This window comes from Pocillopora verrucosa, chromosome 3 (assembly GCF_036669915.1).
Source record: "Pocillopora verrucosa isolate sample1 chromosome 3, ASM3666991v2, whole genome shotgun sequence".
NCBI classification, from domain to species: Eukaryota; Metazoa; Cnidaria; class Anthozoa; order Scleractinia; family Pocilloporidae; genus Pocillopora; species Pocillopora verrucosa.
Genome location: NC_089314.1, coordinates 14,884,379 through 14,908,688, shown reverse-complemented (window position 1 = coordinate 14,908,688; position 24,310 = coordinate 14,884,379). Strand labels below are relative to the sequence as shown.

At 37.8% G+C, this 24,310-nt stretch overlaps 1 protein-coding gene across 4 annotated transcripts in view; it reads right to left on the bottom strand.

Annotated features, from left to right (window-relative positions):
• The window catches only part of LOC131771784 (uncharacterized), a 58,287-nt gene that overhangs the window by 4,710 nt on the left and 29,267 nt on the right, over positions 1–24,310 (bottom strand). For all 4 annotated transcript variants that reach the window (XM_066163677.1, XM_066163678.1, XM_059087650.2 and 1 more), the window contains 22 exons: positions 20,463–20,508; positions 18,394–18,765; positions 17,541–17,693; positions 16,925–17,002; positions 15,606–15,715; positions 15,251–15,440; positions 14,562–14,897; positions 14,125–14,228; positions 13,105–13,275; positions 12,384–12,461; positions 11,361–11,460; positions 10,933–11,073; positions 10,526–10,607; positions 9,987–10,101; positions 9,840–9,889; positions 9,631–9,748; positions 3,300–3,403; positions 2,874–2,976; positions 2,326–2,479; positions 1,657–1,723; positions 1,001–1,067; positions 847–935 (listed from right to left, as the gene is read on the bottom strand). In XM_066163677.1, coding sequence (XP_066019774.1) covers positions 847–935; positions 1,001–1,067; positions 1,657–1,723; positions 2,326–2,479; positions 2,874–2,976; positions 3,300–3,403; positions 9,631–9,748; positions 9,840–9,889; positions 9,987–10,101; positions 10,526–10,607; positions 10,933–11,073; positions 11,361–11,460; positions 12,384–12,461; positions 13,105–13,275; positions 14,125–14,228; positions 14,562–14,897; positions 15,251–15,440; positions 15,606–15,715; positions 16,925–17,002; positions 17,541–17,693; positions 18,394–18,765; positions 20,463–20,508 — 2,828 coding nt within the window. The remainder of the gene's footprint in view (positions 1–846; positions 936–1,000; positions 1,068–1,656; positions 1,724–2,325; positions 2,480–2,873; positions 2,977–3,299; positions 3,404–9,630; positions 9,749–9,839; positions 9,890–9,986; positions 10,102–10,525; positions 10,608–10,932; positions 11,074–11,360; positions 11,461–12,383; positions 12,462–13,104; positions 13,276–14,124; positions 14,229–14,561; positions 14,898–15,250; positions 15,441–15,605; positions 15,716–16,924; positions 17,003–17,540; positions 17,694–18,393; positions 18,766–20,462; positions 20,509–24,310) is intronic.

The window sequence follows — 24,310 nt, the reverse complement described above, 5'->3', positions numbered from 1 at the left end:
CAAAGTGCATCGTGTTGTATAACCACACTGTACAGATAAGAGCCTCTAGGAGTTGATTTGTAGACCACCGCTTCTCCGTTTCTGATTCTCTGAGGCCAAGCTTGTTGGAAGGCGGCCTTTTTCCATCTTGGCGAAGCTGTTTCCTTTTAGACTCAAGTGTTACTCTTGACTTAGAAAATTCTATATCGTTCAAAAGGCAGTAAGGCTTTTCGTGGTCACGTAAATGGCGGACAATACATCTGTAGAAGGATGTTAGCCTACTTGGCTCGAACTCAGTACAGTCTTACTTCTTGATATTTACTATATTTTACTAAGTGGGATATTCTCAAGTCCTCTTTCTTCGCCAATGGAGGTAAACCACCTTTTCCGTACATTAAGGTCAGTCTTCGTCTTCTTCGCAGTGTTTATGTTCTTGTTTTGCTCGATGAATTCACCTATATTAGCATCGTTTAGTAGGTCTGCATTGGGAGAAACGCTTTCTCTATCATTACTGGGCAAAATTTCAAACTTAGTTCGAAAGAAGGAAGCAGGTCAACACAGTCACAATCCGCGGATGCGAAAATTTCATCCATTTTTTTTCTCCTTTGAAACAACAACACATGCAAGTGTAGCCAACCTGTCAAACAGAATCTTTATAGTGCAAAATAAACAACTGTCCAAATAACCGTACAATATCGCAAGGTATTTGTACTCTGCTTTGTGTAGTTGGATAATAAGAGCACTTATTTCGTGTGAAGAAAACTCTCTCAGTAGACTGTTCCGGGGGTTTAGGTAGCAAAACGGAACAAACTGCGACCACAGCAATGCAGCCGTATCAATAAATCAGTATTTTAAACAAAGTTTTACCTCAGAGAGTTTTTCTGTACGTTACTCTCGGCCACATCAGTCAAGGAAACCAAAACTTTTATCGTCATTCCAAGCATGGACAGGTTAAACTTCAAAAGCGAATAGTGTTAGTATCAAAATTCATCAAAATGTATCTGGTCGTGGAAATACTCACCAAAATTATGGCTGCGACTGGTCCAACAAACGACCAAATGAGTCCCTTGTCCAATGACAGCCAGCACCTGATGAAATTTAACTTCATTACGAAAATGCGATTTCAGTGCCCTTTATCGTTGCTTCTTACATCTTGTTCTAGTAACACCCTTATGGATCGTTTGATTGACGTGGATCAGATTCAAGGTGACGTAAAAAATGGACGAGAGTCAAAGTTGCCTGATAAAATACGTTTGAGGTGTTTTTGAAAACAAACAATGGATCTGATCAAAGTTGGAGAAATGACGACTAGACATCAGAGGGTGAGCTTTCTATTTTTGTGGGTTGTTTCTTGTTATGAGAAGAGACTATACTTTTCTTCCTTTTTTGTTCTGAATATTTCTATTTGTGTCAATTCAAATATGTTGATATCTGTAATTGGATAGCTTCACTTCCCCAATCAGTGCGTCATACATCTTACAGCCAGCAATGTGGAGAAGGGGTGTATTCCTTGTATTTAGACACTATCTTGCACAGGTTACAAGAGCTAGTGACTGAATACCAAATATATGTACAGGTTTGGTTAATTCAGTCACCGAGAGAAAATTGTAAATAAAAATCCTATGAATTATTGAAATCATATGAATTCATTATCTAGTACTAAGTTGTATTACATACGTATTTCTTGTACCATATCCTTCCGTTCTGGTAATGGCAGATATTCCAACAACAATGATGGGAGATCCTGAGCAAACAATAATACCAAAATTGGCTTCCGTTTTGTATATAATGGCATCAGATTTGTCTTCGACTTACTAATTAGAATAAAGCATTTAAACGCACAATGTAAAACAAAACTTGAGATCACTATTCGTAAAACATTTATTAACGATAGATCTTATGTGCTTTTTGCTATCATCTTCTGTCTTCAATTTTGAATTTTCTCTGTTGCTACCGTTGGTCTGCTCATAGTCCAGTCTTCACAATCTTCGTCTTACTTCTCTATAGAGACAAGAATTTTTATAATCTGTAACGAGGACGTCTAACCGATTACATCATTAAAATATGTGACTTTCATCGATTCCTTTTTTCTTTTGAAGGTATAAATCTGACTAGCTTTGAAAAAAGTCGTCAAATTTTGCTTCTAGCTTTCTTAAAAAATGAATAATACAAGGGAAAAAAGAGAGATAAATAATAATTCGTGTTCTCCTCAATTAACGAAATAATAGTTTTTCGGCGAAAGGAAAAAAATCGTCCTTCACGGAAAACGTCAGTTATACATTTTCAACAGTCCATAAAGATCTACACGACCGACTATTTCTTCCAAAATCGTTAATATGTACTCACCCCAGCCAAAAACAGCATAGTATATGAATTTGAGATTTTGGAGATTAAAGACAGCGACGATCTTGAAATAAAGATGCAGTCCTTCTGCACTCATCCAAGCGAAGCTTGCGGTGTACAGGTAATGTAGAAGAACAGCTACTAATGCACATAACCACTGGAAAACAAGATAATTTTATAAATGATTTATTCCTCAACTTTGTCTGTATCCAGCTTTCGAACATATACTTTAAGGAAAAAAATTGTGAATCAATTTTGTCTTCTGTCAACTATTTTGACGTTTTCAGAGGTGAGACGCAAAAGTCACACATTCCTGGGAAAACAGAGGTGCTGAATGAATTCTCAATAATTGTCTGATTCCTGGATTACAGCTGGATAACTTAATTGTGGTGATCAGAAGGAGGTAACTATGCTTTGTGTCCGACTCTTTTATTATATTTACATATTATGATATAGTTTACTAGAAAGAAGAGGTTTGAGTCGGCAATGTTTCAAAATTGTCGTATTTGATATGATTTTTTCTCTCATTCAGAGAGAAACACAGATCTTACCTTTCTTTCTGTTGCTGTTATTCCCACAAGAAAAACCACTTGAGCCATTGCCAAGGCAATGCATAGGTGGAGATGAATTTGGTATCTGATGTCCGTTAACGACCTAACAAAAGAAAGAAGTGAAAACGTTTCTTTTCACGTTCCGAACACGAAGAAGAATCAGACTGGAACGTACTGATTTTCGTGGAAACATGTCGTTTGGAGTGTGATTGATTGCACAGAATTTTACTTTATTACCACTCGCTCAGATGAGGTTCAAGCCCCTCGTTACTGTTAAGTGAATGATGTTTCAGTCAGATTCTTTTACATTTAAAGAAAAGACAAATACTATAACAACCAAACAATGCATTTTAGTTATAGCAGCTTGAACTTGTAATATGCTTTCTGTCATAGGCTAAAATAAATAAACTGAAAAAATTCACAAACCTTAGATATAGAAATATCATTATGGCAGAGGCAAGAGACACCAGTGATATTGAACACCCAATGTAAGTGATAATCCCCAGAGCAAATTGATCTTTTGGGGACACCTAAAAATAAAACGTTAAAACGAAGACAGGTGATAATAAATAATGAATAGATGATTAATAAAAAAAAAGTCTTCAGAGTAAAGGGATGATGTTTAGTTCATTATATCACAAAACGTAGTGCAATTAGATTGTGATTAACCAAACGTTATTCTTAAAATTTTCAGCATGTCAATTTGTTAAATTGAGACTTTTATAGAGACGATGCAGTGCATTTTTTTGAAAAATATTCAGATACTGTCTCTTACTGATTGCTAAATTTTAAGCTTGAAATTAGATAAAAATGGTGTAATACTACGATGAAGTTGAGAAAAACGGCAACAAAAAGCGATGTATCATTCATTTTCCCCTAAGTATCGGCTAATGCAACGCAAAAAACACGAAAAAGCAAGAACGGATACTGAAGCTAAATACTACACGTTGAACGCCACAACCTGGATGCACGTTTAATCTAATTCCCAGATAGACAAATATATTTGGTTGCAAAGATGTGTGGATGTGTAAATGTGATTCGCCTTAAAATAAATAATAGATACAAATAATTAAGTACAAATATAATAAAAACAAGAATAACGTCAAAGGTAAATGAAATAGAAACCAACTTACAATTTGTGGCGTTACCACGTACGATAGAAAAATTCTCAAATAAAAATAACACGGCGCCAGCAAAAACTAACGAAACGCTGACTAAGCTGAAATCAATATCCGTTGAAAATTATCTCACGAAGACAACGCTTATACTGGCAAGAAATAAAACGCTACTGACGTTACTTCTTTCTTACACAAACTCACGCAAGAACCCGAATTTAATTGAATGGAGACACAACATCACAATAGTAATTCGATTGAAAATCGTTTCCCAGTTACCTGACAATAATTAGAAATGCAAATTCTAGTTGCTGCAGTCCAGCCCTGAACTAAAATAGAGTTCACTTTAAGTGTTGGGCAACTAAAATTCAAATAATAAATAACATAAGAGTCTCTTTAGTTAGTCCGGTAGTGTTCAAAGTTCACGCAGATCTTACGCACAAATTCCTAGGCTTTCTCACTTTTAATAAACAACACGATTGTCAGGCAAATTAAATAGATAGAGGCCTTCGACAGAGGTAATCTCTCCTGTTCGAGGAAACACAGCTTTGAAATTGGCTTAAATGTCCTATCGACTCATGAACATCCATAATAAGCAGCTTCGTATTACGGTTCTATGAGGGTAACAGAGATTGATCTTTCTATATTGGTGCTCCAACGTTGAATTTTCAAGTCTATCACCAACTCTTAACATTCCCTCTCCACCCAGAAATGGTCTCATCTAGTGCACCGAACCAAATGAGCCGATTATTTTTAATTTACGCTTCTTGTATCCTCGTGGGTTTAGGTCTAGAGGGCTTTAACCACTGACGAGAAGGCTAATTTTGCACGTACTTGATGATTTGAGCCTCTGCATGTCGTAATTCGTCTAGAGACAGCCTCCCTAGTGTGAAGGACCAACAGCGTCCTCTTGTACGCACCTCTTGCTTTTACGGAATTTTAAAAATCCCAGAAGCCAAGCAACTCCCTTACTGAGCTTAAACCATGACGAATATTGCAGAGCCATTAGCTTCAGTGGTCGTTTATCCTCCATGAGAGTAGCATGCTTCGTTTGGGCTTGACCTCTGACATCTGAGTCTTCATCGGAAATGCTGACTGATGAGACTCGATAGGTGTGGGCCATGATTTTTCACTTTCCTACAAAAACTTAGGGCCTCTGAATCAAACTTCCCTCTTTAAAAAACTCCTTTACCTTGGTTGGCACGAGGTTTCGCTGAGAAGGTTTTGAGTCATCTTATATCACTACCAGGCGATTGGCCACAAACGTGTAGAATCGTTTGTCTTCGTTCTTGATATATTGGAGGGGGGCTGTGGAGTCTGACCAGAACACTGTCTTGTCAAATTTTAACCGAAATTCTTCTTGTAACGTCTGATTCGTTCTGACAGCTAAAACAGCGGCCGACAATTTCAATCAGGTTATAGTTATCTGTTTCATGTGAGCTAAGCGAGATTTCCCAGCGAGGAAACTACAGTGAATACGGCGATTTTCATTGACGAGTCTTGCATGTGACACAGTCTTATAAGCAATCTGAGGGGCATCTCCAGAGTGGTGAAGCTCTGCATTTTGTGCCCGGCCAAAGTCGATCGGTTTTAAACATCATGGCAACACTCGAAAAGATAGGTAAATCAAATAGCCATCGTCTCCAAAACTGAGATTTATCTATTCGTATCCCTTCATCCCATATGAGTCCTTGTTTGCAGAGATCTTGAAGGAGCTTTCCGCTTGTAAGGTGATTGGTGATACCATGGTAAGTGGATTATAAATAGAGCTGGTCACTGATAGAATCCCTCTTCGTGTAAAGGGCTTATCTTTTGGTATCATCTTGATGGTAAACATATCGCTATCCATGTTCCATGTTCATTGAACATCAAGGGTTCTCTCAATGAGAGGTGAGTCAGAATTTAAGTCCAAATCCAAAATTGATGAAGCTCTGTCTGAAGTTGGAGTAGTTTCAAGGACGTCCCTCCGGTTACCCAATCATTTGGTTAATCGTAATCTATCTCTTGACAGTAAGGCACACAAATCTTCTCTCAATTTACTAGCGACTTTATTTGATTGCACCGACTTCAAACATTCGTCCACAAAAAAGTTCTTCACTCCTGTGTCGACAACTTCGTGGCCAAAGTCTTCTGAACTGTCTTGAGCCGTCTTTCGAAGACCAAAACTAGCACAACTTGGTGAAGACATACTACCAAAAAGATGTACTTACAATATGTACTCAACAGTTAAGCTAGAAAAGTCATCGCCAAGCCACCAAAGGAACCTTGAGGCATCAAAATCGTTTGGATCAACCATTGCTCGATGGAACATGGCTTCAATGTCTGAAGAGAGAGCTACTGGTTCCTGACGAAACCTTAAGAGGACACTAAGTAGGCTGTTTGTCAAGTCTGGACCACTTGGTAGTAGGCCATTAAACGATGACCCTATGCATCGAGCTGCGCAGTCAAACGCCACTCTCGGTTTCCTAGGCCTATTAGGATTGAAGACAGCATTGTGTAAAAGATACCAGAGAGGTTTGCCATCGGCACCCAGCTCTTTTTCAGATACTCGTTGGGCGTAGTCCTTTGTGACGTAGTCATGAATAGTGCTCTTGTAGCTTTTAAATAATTTGGAATCACGAAGAAATTCTTCTTCACCAGTTGTAATCTTTGAACTGCAAGAAGTTTGTTGTTTGGCAAATGTGGAGGTTGTTTTCGCCACGGAAGTGCTATTTGGTAATGACCAGACACGAACTTGGAAGATCCCTCCATTATTCTTAAGGCTTGTTTACCTTCTCTAGACACAGGCACTTTCGTACTTGATATTGAATCGACAAAGTCAGTTGTCCAAAACTTCTCTACCTGCTTTAGACGGATTTTATCATCATTGTGGCCTTCCAAGCGTATGACGTTCACATTCACGCTGTCCTGATCTCCAATATTTTGGGTTGGTCCTAGTATCGTCCAGCCTACTAATGATCGAATACCCACTGGATCACATTTATTACCACGTCTCTCTTCGAGGACTCACAGCTTCAGGTGCATTGCATCCAATGAGTTAAAGGGACCTCCTTGTTTTCAATTTCTGGGATTTCAATTCCGTTCAGATAAGGCCATTTGTTTACATCTTGCTCTGTTGGTATTCTTTGCTATGCAATGTTGAGACGCTTGACTGTCCAAACTTTAGGTTCTTCTTAACTTGATCCAGTGTCAAGTGAATTGACAATCAGGTTAACTTCGAATCCTGTACTTGCACTGTTTCTCCCCTCGTGCGTTGTTAGGTAGAAATTCCTTCGTATTCCACTAAGACCTAACACTTGGATTAGCCTGTCATCGCAAAGTGACACATCGGAACCACTGCTTGTCCTGGTTGCTTTCCTTGCACTCTCACAGAGACGATTCTCAAACGTACTTTCCTACTAACTGAACTAGTGTTACTTCCCAGTGTGCGGACGCCGGTCCTCATTGGAGTGGTTGTTGGGCTAGCTTCATTGACGTCGTCGTTGTTCGTCTCTTTACTTTGCCTCGTCGTTAAGGAACGTTCCGGCGGATGAATAACAGTCCTGTGTTTTCCAGTATAACATTCGACGTAACATCCACTCTTCTGCATGTATCTACTTGCAAAGTGTCTCACTTATAAACAATTGCTGCAGAGTCTTGCGTCACGAATTATCTTCATTCGACCTTCAAAGGATTTCTTTCGGCATTTTGTTACACAATTTAAATTCAACTTTTTACTTTGTAAAATCAGAACTGAAGATGACAGAAGAACTGTCAAGACATGTTTTTAAAAAGTGTCGTTTGTTTTCTTAAATTTCTGCATAAACATTTCACAATTCCATAATTGATGAGGTTCGTCGCAAAGAAAACATTTCCCATTCCCACTACTTCTTTGTCTCCGGGAGGGCTAACGATTCCAAATTTTTCTTCCACATGGTACAATGGAATTGGGTCTTCCAGAGTTTGCATACGTTAAGTGAGAAGTCGTCATTGTATCTGGAGGTCTCGGCTTTCTATCCGATGTATCATTTTTGCCTTTATCTTCTTCGCTATAAAGTACGCCACTAGACTGGACTGCTAGCAGCTCGGGCTCTTTCTGAAACAAAACTTGAAAAATGATGCATCCTGGGAAGGGGAGACGATCGATTATCTTCCTTAAACTATCAGCACAATTAATTTCATCTAAACATACAATTGACTCCAACACGGTTAGACAGTCTTTTAATTGATCTGCAAAGGTCTGTAATCCTTTCCGATCGTTTGGCTTCACAGGCGGTCCACGGGTTGCCTGGTTGACGTGGGAAGTGGCAATTTTAAAGGGATGACCAAAACGCTCTTTAAGCACTTTCCTTGCTGTTTGGCACCCAGACGCGGGATCCATGGTGACACAACTCTTGATGGCATTAGCATAGCCAATACCATACTGAAGTAGAAATGTCAACCTTGCACTCTCATCCGAGGTATTCTTCTCAATGTTGTTTTTAAACGATCGCATGAAACTCCAAAATTCGAGGGAGTTGCTATCGAACAAACTGAGATCGGGTTTAGGTAAAAAAAAACCTTGCCTTATCGTCGTTGCCATAGATTGAAACGCTTGCTGCTGAGACTGCATCAGCTGCTGCAACAGTTGTACTAATTCAACTGGTTGCCATGTGAAGATGTACCAGATACATATTCTGCTTGACGAGTTGAGACCCGACCCATGAGGTATCACCTCATTCGGTCCATCCACGGATGATTTCTTTAACGTCCTAAACGATTTCTTTAACGTCTTAAACGATGGTGCACTAAAAACCTTTTCTCTTTTAAGCTTGAGAAGTTTCATTATCAATGTTAGCCTCCAAAATTCGCCATAAACCTTTTTAAAGAACCCTTGATAACCTCCACGAGATCGCCGTAAACCATTTTGAACTTTCGTTGTTGCAGGAGTGTCATCAGCGAAAATCCTAGAGCTGGGTGTTGCCACATCAATTCTCTCACTTCCAATTCCAATACCACTTTCCGGGAAGAAATCGCCGGTGCCATCCATAGTCAATCCATGCACAAATTTTGCTAAAAATGTAGCTAAATATTACACGTTTAACGCCACAACCTGAATGCACGTTTAATCTAATTCTCAGGACGACAAATATTTGGTTGTAAAGATGTACAGATGGGTGAATGCGATTCGACTGAAATAAATAATTGACACAAATATCTAAGTACAAATATTACAACAATAAGAATAAGGACAAAGTTACATGAAATGGAAACGAACTTACAATTTGTGGCGTAACCACGTCCGGTAGTAAGACTCTTAAACAAAAGTAACACGGCGCCAGCAAAAACAAACGTAATGACTGACCTAGTTGAAATCAACTAGCAGTGAAAATCATTTCACGTAAATAACGCTTATACTGGCGAGAAATAAAACGCTACCGGCGTTACGTATTTCTTACGCAACCTTACGCAAAAACGCGAACTTAATTAAATACAGACACAACGTCACAATAGTAGTTCGATTGAAAGAAAAACAATATAAGATCGTTTGCAGTTACTTGACGATAAATAGAAATGCAAATTCTAGTTGCTACAGATGCATCAAAACAATAGTTCAGTAGAGATCTTAAAAAAGTGAACGTCTCTTAAGATGTGTTGGCGTTTATTTGAATTAGAGCACTTACATCGACTTCCGTGAAACTCATGATGACGGCAAAGCTTGTTAAATGATTTGTTGAACAATCATTGCTCTCACTGTCACTCTTGATCAATGATAAGCCATTGGATGACCATTCTCCTCCCCTTCGAAAACAATAGTCAGCGCCGATTATGAGAAAATGTCATGTAAACCATCACGAGCTTGCCTGATCTTAACATCGTGGTCAGTGCTTACCCAGAAAAGGACTTCCAGTAAACACACTTTGAATTTCCTCCAATTTGTATCTGTGGAATAGTTAGTTTTCAAAACAAAAGTTACATTTCTAATTTTTACTCGAATAGAATGGCTAGAGTGTTTTGATATACATGTTTACAAACAAACCTTGTCTCCAAAGGTCAAAAAGGCTTCCTTCGCAAGGAAATGAAGAGGTTGTCTGTCATAAAACGCCATAACGGATATTATTTCTGAGTTGAGAACAGCTTCTCGCAAATGCTCCCTGCATCGTCAGACGAGAAAGGAAATAACAGATGGTAACTTACTTATCTATTTTTGGTGACAAGTGATTGAGGCAATTTGGATCCTTCCGATCACGCACGCGCAAATATTATTACCTCAATGCATCGAATGTATTCATTTCAATGGTAAACAAAAAACTATTCTGAAGAATTGAAAAAGTGTAGAGATTTTAAATCCAGCTCAGAATATTTTTAATATCGATTTTATTTTGAAGATACAAGCTACTGTCCGCTACCTTGTTTTTCCTCCTTAGAATAAATCTCGCTGAACAATTCATGATCTTACGAGCTTTACTTCACTTGTCTTGTCAAGCTCTTTTGGGTGTCTTGTTCCTTAGTTACTAACAGCGAAAATGATCCATGAGAAAGGATATGTAAACTAGAATGATAAATTTTTTTCTTCACCCGTCTATTGCAGCGGACGGTGTCCTGCTTGTGAAATAGGATATTTGATTTTTGTAGATAACCATGCTCACAGCAAGGCGACCTACCAAGAAAGGTATAACGAAGAGCAAATGTATTATCAAGTGAATGTTAACGAAAGCATGGGTGCGTGACACTTACGGCGTGACACTTACGGCATGACACGTAAGTACATGTGATCAAACATTTTTAGTAAACAATTTGTCACCCTGTTGCCGGTAACATACTCGCCGCTCTGCGTTGAGACCTTTAGTCCATTCGGTTGAGTTCGATATGAATCATTTTGAAGATGCTGTAAAGGGTTTCAGTCGTTGTCTTTTTGCTGAATAGAAATTTGAAAGTTATGATATTTTTAAAGCGAATCCTGCAGTAAATAACAAACTGCTTACCCTCTTTTGTGTATCTACTAATGTTCATGGATAATCCACTTGCTTGAAGAGTTATTAAGGCTGTTGACCGAGATTGTTTGTTAGGATTGGGTATCGTCACATTGCTGTTTGGATTGACGTATTGTACTATTGAATGCATTTCTAAGGAGAAACAGAAGTTGCATAGTGATTCGTTAAATCAACTTCAGAATACAAGCCGAGTATTTAAAACAACTGCACAAGATGAATTATATGATATAACACTGTAAACTCTGTGGCCTTGGCTGGAATGATGAGGGGAGTATCCTTTTCCGAATAGAGAATCTTTTTGTTTTTTCCTGGTTGGTCAGAGGATGTTTGATGCACTTTACTTTGAAAAGGAATGCTATCTCTTAAAACTGTGAAGAGAATATTAAATTTCGTCCAGATTTATGCTACAACGTTCTTACCTAGGTTTTTCTTGATTAACATCACGCTTTGGTTAGTGGCAGACGTATAATTTATTGCTAACAAAGCTGTCTTCTCCACAGCTTCCACAAGATCCATGAGCTGTTAGTTGAGAATAAGTTAATAATCTTAAACACCCTCGGCCACTCAGTTTTACTCGACGTTCACACCCAGTGTTAACATTTAAGTTGGTAACACTCTATTCCATTGCTCAACACGTACATTAATTCTTGCGAAAAAAATTACTGAATTCAATAAAATCTAAAGAACCTCGATGGTATGAAAGTCTTTTGAGTTGTCTTGTTCTCGTTTTTGTATCGCAGAAACGATACGGGACCAAGGGAACCTCAGCAACTTGCTCTATAAAATATTTGCTCCTTTTTCGTGAGCTGACTTTTCGAAAGATAACTCGAGCCAGTATAACTGTGAATCCCTTTAGAACACTTTGTCCTCAACCTCAGGGAGAAAAATTCACTCCTAAAATGACATCTCGACTATAAAAATCGACCATGACATCTTGATTTTCGAAGCCTGAGACAAGACATTTATAAAGATCAGGTTGAGTTGATGTTTTCGTATCCAAGATAAGTTGTAATCAGGAGCCCATTGATGGCCTCCTGTTGTAATATGAGTTTTAACATCTGTATTAATTGCATATTCAAGAAACTGATTTATTCCTGAAGATTTTTTATCCTTACATAAACTGATTCTAAAGACGAGAGAACACTGACATCATAATTAATCTGCCCTGAACTACCTTAATGTTCGAATACATTCAAATAACTGCTCAGGGTGCTCCGGACATATTTGATCAAACTTACAGCTTCTATGACTCTTTGAGGATTGGTTTACATGTTTTACTTGATGGAACAAGCTGCTTATTTGTAACGTGGTAATCAATGGTTCTGTCTGTTTCATTAAATCTTAAACAAATCCAGTATTAGTTAACACGTCGCGGTGTTTGCATAACTCATGTGTGCAAGATACGAGTATTATTTGCTGTTTAGAAATTGTAATATCCTCACCATTCCGCTACTGCGCCATACTGCAGCGTTTTTGTCGTCCAAGAGTTCATCAACAGTGTTGAGTAAAGCAGAAATGAGCTTATAAAAAACATAAAACAATGTTTTACAATTGTTTGCGGCTTAGACAATCAAGTTTAGTACAGTTTTGTCAATATTTACAATGTCTGTTGAGGCGAGAATGAATCTGATTAAGTTCTTTGATTTCTTAAATCTGCTTTTCTTCTATTTTAGTGTACATTGCAAGAATCAAGTCTTCACTATTAAGACAACACAAGATCTAAAATACATGGCCTTTGTCACACAAATTGGTTTCATAAAGGCATCGCGCGATGCAATAAAAAATTATGATATGAAGTATGATAGGCAAGTTAAAAGACTTTTAAAAAACTTAAGTGCTACTTTGAAATATTAATCATATAGAGATGAAACCTCGCTTTTACATAGCAGGCTATTGTACAACACTTTGTTGAATCATTTTAGCTTTACAAGGTTTCATTTTTGTGTAGGCTGGATATTCTATTGAAACAAATCAGTAGAGCGGTTGATAATTTGTCTCGAACAATTTCCTTTGAGGTTGCGTTGAGATTGATTGCCTAGACTCTTAAGTAGACTCTTGAGTACATCCAAGATTGAATTCCTGTCTATTTCAGTCTTATATCGATCTATTTCTTGTTTTCCTCCGTAAGATATATGCAAAGAGCTTTATTCATACTTAGTTTACCTGTAATTTATGGTGACGGTCCGACAACATCAGTTCATTTAATTCAACAATCAGGGATATGCTGATGTTTATAATGTACGTTGTTAAGTTCCCAACCACCGTAAAAGTTCTGAACGATTCCAGAAACTGAGTTATAGCTTCCACTGGATTGGAGGTGTTGACTTTATTCTCCTTAAAATGAATTGAAAAGTAATGAACAAGCATAAAAATAGACTTCGAGGTAAATTCATAGTTATTAGAGTAGAATTCTGACCGTCTAGATATTAAATTTTGTGGCTGAAACAATTTTTTTGACACGACGGAGTCTCTTTTTTCAAGTCTCCTATGACCGAATATGAAAACGATTTTCGCATTAATGAACGCTACTTAAATAGTGGTGAAAATAAGACACCAAAAAAATTTAGTTCTGTACGGGATTCGAACCCATGAACTCTGCGAAACCGGTACAGCGCCCTGCCAACTGGGATGTCATGTGGAAGTGATGAATAAATGACTGAAAATGCGTGAAAATCATGTATGTGAACTACGAATTAATTAATAAATATGAGAGCGATCTTCGCAGTCATGATCACTACTTAAGCAATAGTGAAAACCAGGTCTGGAAAATAAGGCTTGATAGCCCAGTTGGTTGAGCGTTGCGCCAGTATCGCAGAGGTCTTGGGTTTAAATCCAGTACAAGCCTGAATTCTTCTGTTCATCACTGCGTAGATGCATTCATATTCATTATTACTCCGCAGTTCACGTATATGTTTTTCATATATTTACATTTCTACCATGACAGTTGGATGGAAAAGTGATCAAAAACTTGTTATAATCTGAATAAATCAAACACATATAAAATCATTCAGTTAAAAGTACTCTGCACCTTCATAAGGGATTATTATATTTCCAATAAGGTATTGTATTCTATCTCCAAGTTTGATGATTTGGAATTCTACGGCGGTAGCCTTGGGAAAGGAATAGAGATAGGTAAAATGACGATCGCTTTAAACGAACAGAAAATGAGCCCTTCAACCTCACCTTGTATGTCTTTACTTTTTCAAGAAGATTTTGCAAATCCTCAACGGTTCCTTTTTTAAAAGGCGGCACTGAAGCAGTTAAACATACAGGAACGTATTTCAAACCTAAATAAGTCACGAATACGGAGTTGCTTAACAGTAACTTACCTCACCGATATGTTTATTGGATCCAGTAGAATGGGAAATGGCGCGTTACGTTATAGCATGCAAAAGCAACATTTCAAGTTTTGTTTAATTAGTTCAGTTTTGGATACTATACTACTTAACCAAGCAAAATTATGAAGTTAGCCCTAAGAAGAATTACAGATCAAACCAGTTTGAAAGAGGGGTAACTTGTATAACGGGGCTTAGGGGAGTAGCAAAATAACGAGCTAATGATAATTTTAACCCTTGAAACTTAAGTGTGAGTCATTGCTAATAGTGCAGTAATCTACTAACCACTAATGGTCGACTCTGTGGGATGTGGAGGCTGAAGCGACGAACTGCTTGCTATACGGACTGGGGAAGTTTGGTGTGATGTTCTCGTTGAGATGTCCTGTGCATAGCTTGTGGTCGTATCTAATTCACTTGACGTAAAAACCTTTGATGTTGTATGGAATGTCGCTGTCGAAATAGCACTGTTAACTGTTGTTATTTCAGATGACGAGTGTCTCGGAGATGTACTGGCAGGAATTGTTATTCGCGCACCCGAAGTTAGAGTTCTTGTTGATGAACTCTTTTGTCCCCAGGAATACGGATCATCAGGAAATGTTTGAAAATTACCTTCGCTGATACCTGAAGTTAAGAGTCATCAGAATGATCCTTTTGATTTAGTGCTATTTCATATGGCTTTGAATCATTTAAAATAGCACTCAGAATTGAAGATTTGACCAGCAGCTGGTCGACGAGATGCTGCCCTGGTAATCACGCTTAATGAGGAGCAAAAAACTTATTCCATTTTTCTAGTTACCAACCTGTGAGCTGAAATAAACCAGAGACTCCTCATTGGGGCGAATTTAATTAATCAAGCATAGCATTACTCACGAGCGGGCATCGTAGACGAAGGTTGCTTAATATGATTTTCGTTGCATTTTCAAGCGTTGGCTTGATTTCATCCTATCGTTAACATTTATACGATATTTACTCACCCTTGATGTAAAGGAAACCATCCTCTGCTTGGCTACCTCCACTTAAAAAAATGGCATTAGGAGCGATAGAACCACAAGAGGATATGATTTGCACTATCCCGCCACTTCCACCACCAGCCTTACAATTTTTGCCACTGCAAATCCCCTTACTGCCGTTGACATATATCCTTGCTTCATGCGAAATATGAACCTACGGATAAAACAAAATTGACCGTTACATTTCTGCGTCAACAGTTGATATTTTCCTGATTAGCTAAGTCTAGTTAAGCTGCTTTTTTACTGAATAGCCCTATACTGACGTATCGATTTAAATTGGCAGTTAGTGCCCCCCCCCCCCCCTTCCATTTCTACTTACCGTTTCAGCTATTAGTCTGACTAGGCCACCAGAATTTCCTCCTATCTTCTCGTTGCTGGAAATGCCTGATAAAACTGGATTGGATATGGCACTCGCTTCTATTGCTCCTCCTGGCGAGAAGTAAGACTTGTATTAAAAAAAACATTTTATGAATGAAACATGGAACTGTACATGTTGTAGTTGCCTTGTTGTAATGAGATGAGCTATCGTGATTTGAAGACCACCTCGCCATGAAACAGTAGCGCACTTTTTCTTCAGAGAACGACTCCAAATTCTCTTTTGTTCTGGTGATAGGAAATCCTACCGCAAAATTTCTGTTCGATCCCCAGCCCTAACCTCACATGCTGGCTCAGATTTTCTTTTTTCCCAAGCTAGTGACAGATATTCAGAAAACTTAAAAATTTTTCACTAATAATTTTGTTAAGGTTTTGTAGCATTAAGTATACTTGCAGCAAAACCTTTCATCAGACTAAATTAATAGCTCTTCAAATTTTCCGTCGCAAATCTCTGCTATTTTTATAAATCGTCACAATTTATCATTAAATATGTGTTTTCTCTTCTTTTATTTAGCTACTTTTGCCAGCTTCAAAGCCATTTGCAGGATGAAAATTTTGTGTTTTCAACTTAAGTCGGGAAATGGAATTGAAATTGTTCAAATTAAGGGTAATCGTGCCATAAAGCATGTCTCATCTTATGCTTGAGTGTATGCCTATTGCATGTGTAAACGCTCTCATGCTCTAATGCTCATGCTTGCATACTTTGTGTAAACTAGACTTAATGACGGAGAGTCCTGTTTGGACATCGGGAAGTTGTGGTAGACATGTTGCAATGATAGTTATAGAGGGACAATCGAAGAATGTGGACTGAGGGTCGGTCAGGATAAGGTTAAGTTGACAACTAACGCTGAAAAAATGATGAAACTTTGATTGTGATACCTGAGGATTGTAGAGGGGGGCAAATACCAGATAGTTAAAATGAAGATGAAGAGGCAGTTATTTCCTTCATATAATCAACTGAGCAGGCGTCGAATAGGCCTGAAAACGACCTCCCGTTGCATATGTAACTTGGTCCAAAATGTCGGGCCGTAAACACTGCACTTACGAAGATATTACGGTTTTCAGGGCTGGAAAAAGGATACTATCATGATGTCAGGGTAAAGATTGCTGGGCCGCAATGAATATCGAGTGGCCCGGATGACGGCACCAAGAATATGACTCAGTCAAGGATTGATTTCGCCCTGATGATACAGAAAGGTTACATCTTGCGTCGTATGGGCAACGTCTGTTTATGGAGAATTCTTAAGATCAGATTGTACTTACTGATATTTATCTTTCCTGTAGCATTCAGTTCAATTGCTGGTCCTCCAAACCCTGGCGTATTTGAACCCGTAAAAGCTCCTAAAAAAATAGATAAATGAAATAATTAACAAACCAACCAATGAATGATAACGTCAGTGAAGTTACAAGATAAATGTATCGGAGCGTTAACTGGTAGTATTTGCATTAGTTGCTCTTGTTACATATTACGCAGGAGGTTTTTCGCTATAGTAAGGTAACAGCCGAGCGAAATAATAAGATTCTCCTTGAAAGGCGTGAATGATGGAATGAATTCTTTACCACATCTTCAACATTTTTTTGAGCTTGTTCTTCGACAGGCAAATGGAGCTATAATTTAAGCCTATGATTCTCTGGGTGAGTGTAGTCCTGAGAAGGACTGTTGCCGGAGCGGAAGTCATCATCAGAGTGAAGCGAAGAGTTGTTAACAGTCGAGTGTACCATCATTTTAGCCAGTAATCTGTTAATATCTTGTACGTCGTTCACTTTTTCTAACTCTACAAATTTGAAGTGATCACGATAAATGTCAATCTTTAGGAGCACTATCAGATGTCTGAGCTTTGTTATTATGCCCAGGCTTTAACGTAACTATTCACTATACCTGTGCTTCCTCCCAAATAGTGGTCGACATTTTTAAGACCATATGGTTTGCTGTACGAGTACTTTCTCTTTCCTTCCCCGTGACCACCGTGACCAGCCCCTCCAGCTTCTTTCTTGTAGTAAAATCCCCGTCCCGGTCCACCATAAGGATTACCTGCATAACGAGCCATTACGACACACGCAAAGTGAGCAGTGTTCAACCTAACCGGCTCCAAACCGTATAACTATTTTAATCCCTCTTTTCCTTCAGGAATGAAAGTTTTGGGGGGCTCTGTTCATAAAACTTACAGAATAGAAATTCCTTGACCTTTGGAAACAAGCTGATGCGGTTCCGATAGAAAGTTGTTCTGCCTCATAATCGAAATGTCGAGCTTAAAAAGTTCTTTATCAGGTTTTTTAGTACAAGTTTAGAGCATCTTTTTCATCTATGTGTAAGGAGAAAAGAAAACTTATTGTATTATTTTGTTGCACACCATTTTTTTTCTAATATTGAATGATACATCTTGAATATTACTACTTAGAAGTAAACAATAGATAACCATAGATATAGGCAATAATAGTCGTAAACATAGATAAGCTAGTATATCTTTCATCTCAGCTTGATAACGATTTTAATGCTATTCAGCTTTCTTTCGCTTAAAAAAACAACAACAACAACAAACAAACCAACCAAAAAACATAAGTTACAAAAAAAAGTATTGAAAGGCTGAAATTGTCGTCGCTATAAACGAAATAGAAGAAAATATGTGGACGTAGGGACATGATCAGCGCTAAGAGAAGAAAGTTCTAATGAAGCCTATCAGATTTTCATACTTCTCCAACACTGAAAAACAAATGTATATTTCTGCACGAACCATTTACACCAATCGCAGAGACAAAACCTCCAACCAATCTTGTTTCTTTGTGAGACGAAGGCACGGTGTTTACATCAACTTTCAAAACTCCGTTCAAATCTATAGTAATATTTTCTCCGGTCAACGATAGGGCGTTCGTCCCTCTTAAGTGAACAAGATTTGTTATGACAATATTGCCGTCAAACTTGAAGCGAGCAACTTGGTAATTCCAAAGTGAATCATTAAAATGAAAATTGTGGCTTGATAAGCAGCCAAGGTGTGTGAGTATACGACTGCCGTCATCACATGAGGTCACTGTGATGGACGGCGGTCTTGTTTCGTTTCCTGTATCGATCGACAAACACTCCAACACTGACTTGTAGGTTAGGTCACCTGTCGAATGGAATAAAGGGGTTAGTTTCTAAAGAAATCGTAGCGATATGTCGTTAGGGAGAATTACAAGATAATTTGCTTTTAGCAACTGAGTTGATGGTGTATGAATTGGCCACCGCAAACAGTTTTAAACTAAGCTGAAAAGATAAAATGCCCTGCCAGGTCTAACTTCCAGTCTAATTTTCATCGTTGGCAATTCTTGAAACCAGCTGTTAAGTGAAACCGGATCAACATTATCTATCATTTTAGGAGTACCAGTTTCAAGACAACAAACGGTTGGCCTGGGGTTTTATGATCCCAATTGCTTCCCTTGTTCAGAATCGTTGTTTTTTTCTGTTTCTTTGTCTATACGTTTTCTTAGCGGTCGAGAAGAGAACCTGTCTGCTCACAACATTACATGCATAAATGGCCCTGCTGTCTTCGAAGTTTCCGCTGTTTCTGCACTGTAATGCCCCCTTTGTGCGAAATTTTGAATGAGTTGCGTTTCCCTAAGCATTAGAGAAATAAAAATGTTCTTTGTTCCTAAAAATCGGTAAGTCTCATTTTCTTTGGGGTTAATACGCCGAAAAATGGAGGAAAAAAATATTTGATCAACCAAGAAATTAAGAAATTATGTTAAGCAGTTAAAACTCAAAAAGCTTTGGAGGAACGCTTAAAAAAAATACATGAAATTTATTTATTTTTACACACCGTCTTATGCTCGTTTTGTGAAGACGAACTTCGTAGTGAATTAAACAAACAAGAAAGAACTTTTAGCCCGCTGACAATACTTTGCAGCCTCTAGATGCTTTGCACGATATTATTCTACAGTAATTTCTGGTTGGTGTAGTTTCTTTACTGAAGGTGCTGGATTTGAAGAATGTGCTGCACCAAAACTTCAAACATTCCAATCGAAACACAATTTTAATGGCACTGGCTGGCTATTATCCCCCATCTTACCAAACAAGTCGATGTTGATGTAGTGCGAAAGTTGGTTAATTATAGGCGCGATATGGTAATAAAGAAAGTTTTGGAAGCGGCGCCCCTAATCAAAGCGACTTGCTGAGGGACAAGATAATTAAAATCATTTTTGTTTTCGAACAATGAATGTTGCGAAACTGTTGTTTATCAAACATGTAATTGAAGCTAGAGCAAACAAAAGCAAATGAACTTTCTTTTGGAGATCGACGGTAGTTGGCACCTCGATATATTTATTTTTTTCCCTTAAAAATTAACAGAGAATAAGCTCAAATTCATTAGCACGTAGCCCCAGCACCAAAATATACGATTTATTGTATAAAAACTGCAAGAACGTCAGGTTACGATTTAAAGAGTTCATTTTATTTATTACAAAACGAAGCAGCTATGAATCAACACAGATGTTTCATGATAATCAATGACATAGAGACCTTCAAGCGATTTCTGTAGGCGTTATCAGATTCCCAAGATTTTAGTGACAAGTATTCCAACAATATGATCTCCATCTAGCCTCAGCAATTTGATTAAAAATGCGTGGTGATAAAATGTGTAGAAATAATGAAAATGGTGTGGCAAAGAGCTCTTACCGAAAAATATTCCAAATTTGCCCATTGCGTGTTTGATGAGAATGTTTGTTTTGTCAGTGAATAAATTATGATGTTTTCTTCGGAAAGAAGAAATAGCATTGATGCAATGACTTGTATTAGAAAGAATATCTATATTATTTCTTGTAACCTTACCATTGGAAAAAGGGCAGGCATTTGTCATACTCCCGAACAAAATCGTCTGAAAACCAGAGAAATAAAATAAGCCAATAAAAACGGCGAAATACAATGCAAAAATGGAGATGTGGCTTAAACTTTGAAATCGAATTGAAAAAGGCACGTATGAGCAGAGATGGAAATTAAAATATTGTGCTTCTTACCTCCACAAAGACGAAAAGAAAGGCAGATGCGAAAGATGGAGTCATGTTGTCATATCAAATTTCTTAGAGGCTGACAGAAGTTTTAGGTGTAGTTTACTTAAGAGGTGGTATAGATGATATCTTCGTAGCTAGACAAGGGCGGGATGTCAGCTAGTCATTGTTTATGGGAAAGCAATTACGCCGTCATTTGGTCTCGTTTCCGTGATTAAAATGTTGAACTTGCCAAGTCATGCCACCTGCTGCACTGAAGTGAGTGGTTGTGGGAATGATGTATTAATGTTGCGTTTATTACGATTTTTGGGATTCTGACGGAATATTAACAAAACGAACTTCTCAAGGAATCTTCATATAAAATGACTCACTCGAAATGCCAATCAAGTTTTAGCTGAAAACGTTCTCGCTGGAAAATGCCATGCCATAGTTATGTTGCTTGTCCTCTCAAATACAACAATAGCTAATTTCTGTTTAAAGCGGGTATTTAGTGTTAAATTCAATCTATTTACAACTTGACATCTACTGCTCGCACATAACAACAGCGAGTCGAGGCGAGCGTTAGTTTCACGCAGGTCAATAAAAATTTTACAGTAACAAATAACAGAAAATAAATAAATATATACGTGATAATTATGATGATCAGAGTACTAACACAAGAAATTACAACACTGAAATGGAAAAAGCAGTTTCTATAAAAAAAAGAAACAAATAAAAAACCAAGCTACATTAAATGAATAAGTTACTAAGTTAAATAGCTATAATATTATGATAGATAACTAGAACGGGGAAAAAAGGAATATATGCAAATGCAAATATAATGAAGCTCAGCCGTTTCTAAGAAATTTTCGATACCAGATCAGTTGACTCGATGTCGTCGTTTGCTTCGGTCGATATTTGAAATAAGACGTTATGAAGTTTAACTTTAAGTTTCTGTTTCGATAAATTACGCAATTCATTAATTAAGCTGTTCCAAATCCGCACGCTATATCTAGAAAAAGATTTAAATGCGGGTTCAGCCTTGAATATTTAACGAAAATATTACCTCTTGTTGACGATCTTGTTTTATAGGAATGGATATTGGCTTGATAATTAAACATGTTGGTTATGTGAAGTGGCGTTAGGTCATTAAATACATGATGCATTAGCACAGCTGATGATTTGAAGGAAAGAAAATCTAAGGGGAGTAGATTAGAAGAAACAAAGAAAAGTACAGCATGAGCATTAAATTCACAAAGAACATAAGTCGCAGGGCACGTTTTTGAAGGAGTAAAAATCTGTTTCTATGGGTCTTGTCAGCTTGACCCACGCAACTAAACCGTACAACGGATAAGGCTGAATGAGTGATTTGTATATGTGACGTAAGGTACTGAAGGTAACAAAATGTCTTAACCTAGAAATAATACCAACTGGGACAATTATACTAGAGGCGATATGAGGAATATGGTGTTTCCAGGAAAGACTCTCATCAATAAACACGCCTAGGTATTTGACATAGTTCTTGCACTCTAGGGGAATAAAAGTGTCGGCGTGATGGTCAAATACCCTCAAATTTACTTGATATTTTTAATTTTTCGTCTGGGTCGAAAAATAACATAGTTGGTTTTCTTGGTGTTTAAAGATAATTTGTTGGCTATCAGCCAATTATAAACATTTGAAAACTTGTCATTAACGATCGATTCAAGCGTCTTCAGATTTTGATGTGCTTTATTTAGTTGAATATTCAGGATGTCAGTTTCTATTTCAATATGAGACATTGAATGAAAAAAGAAGGAACCAGCCACACCTATCTTTCGTAAATATTCGTGAAATTTTTTGGGTGGGTTTTGGCATTTTGGATGCCAGATCGTGCCCAATGGAAGAGAAATATTTATTCGTTATGTCTGGAAATTCAGAGGAGTTGAAAGAAACTTTGTTGCTTGTCGGACATTTGAGAGAGATCTTGTCCTTAAGGACCTCTTGTTTTCCGGTCTAAGAGCCTATTTATGCCCACCATGTTTTCTTGATAGGTCTTTTAATTATTATTCTAATAATTCTCGTTAGCATTAATATTTTGTTTCGATAGAGTTTGTAGGCAGTGGTATCCCCAGAGTAAGATAGAGCATTCTTTATCATGATTGATCTTCTAATACTTTTTGTTATCCAGGATTTTTTTAGCTCTCTTTAGACTGCGCTTTGAAAGTGGTTTCAAAGATGCGTGCTCCTTGAGGAGTTTATTGATTTTATTGTGAAATACAGTAAATGATTTGCTGACATCCACTTTATTGCCGACAGCACTGATCAGGTCAATTTGTGACAGCCGCTTAGAAAGGTGGGCTCTACACTGAAAGAATTGGGCAAGTCACGAACTAATTGTTTAGGTCTCTGCGCATCAAACAGTTTACTAGAAAAGTCAAGAATGCAAAATTGCGAAAAGTGATCGATTAAATGCGAGATAATGTTATCGCTTAAAAGAATACTTTCGAGGTTGTTAGTGAATATATTATCGATTAGTGAGTAGGAATTGTTATGTTCTCTCGTGGGTTTGTCAATGGACGGGGTCATGTCAAAGCTTTGTAAAGAAAAATTGAAGTCTTGGGCGCACTTACAGGATTGGAAACGAAGGAGATTCAAGTTGAAATCTCCCATTATAAAAATCTTGTTTCCTAGTTGCGATGAGTTTTTTAAGCAAGATATCAAAATATTCCTGAAATCGTTCCGGAGAGCTATGCCATCTATATACCACTCTGCAAATTATATTTGCATTTTTGGAAAGTGTAGTTCAACAAAAAGTGCCTGAAAAGCTTCACTATAACTTTTATCAATGACTGTATATTAAACTTTTTTCGTTGATGTACCCACCAACTCCTCCAGAGGTGTTGGTACATATTCGAAATTGTTGTTCGGTATTGACGGGTTGAAGTCCAAATTTTCAAGCTGTCTAGTTAGTCTAGTTTCCGTAATACCTATAACGTCGAATTGAAAATTTAATTCGTCCAGTAGATCAGTAGATGTGTTTGAAAGTTGTCCGTATTACGTCCAAGACTGCGGATATTTGTGCGGAATAAAGATAAACCTCTGTTTGGAGAAGATACGTTTTGGAGCTAATTTCTTAGCTCAGAATAGTATTTACTCGTCACATTTGTAGAATGATCGTTAGGGTGGGATTTTTTATCAACAAAAGTACTCAAGCTAAAGATATTTAGGTCGTAATAGCTAGGTAACGATCGAGGTATTTTTTAGCAAGAAGGGAAGTATCTAGAATATTATTGAATTGGTCATGGGATAAATTGAATTGCAAGAATAGTAGGTTAGTTCGCGTAAAAGGATTTTGTTTATTTTACCTTGCGCGTTACTTCTTAGCTAATACGTTCTTCACCTGGTGATTTGTAGCGAGCTTCCAGATTGTCCAAGTCACTGGCACTGCGATTGGTCGAGAATGATCACTTTTCCTCATCCATACGGCCGATTTTTTTGCCCAACAAAATGCAAAATGGAACCTTTCCTTGAATCTTGCGCGTGACATCAGGTCCTGAAGATGTGGACTGAAGTGATCCTAAACTGCTGCACGTTCCATGTTCTCTTAAAGTTCGGCTCTGGTAGGACTGATTTTGTTCACCTCCTTTCTTAATACTATCACCCGCTCCCGGGCAAGACGTCTCGTGAATTTGCACATAATCGGCTTTGATTGAC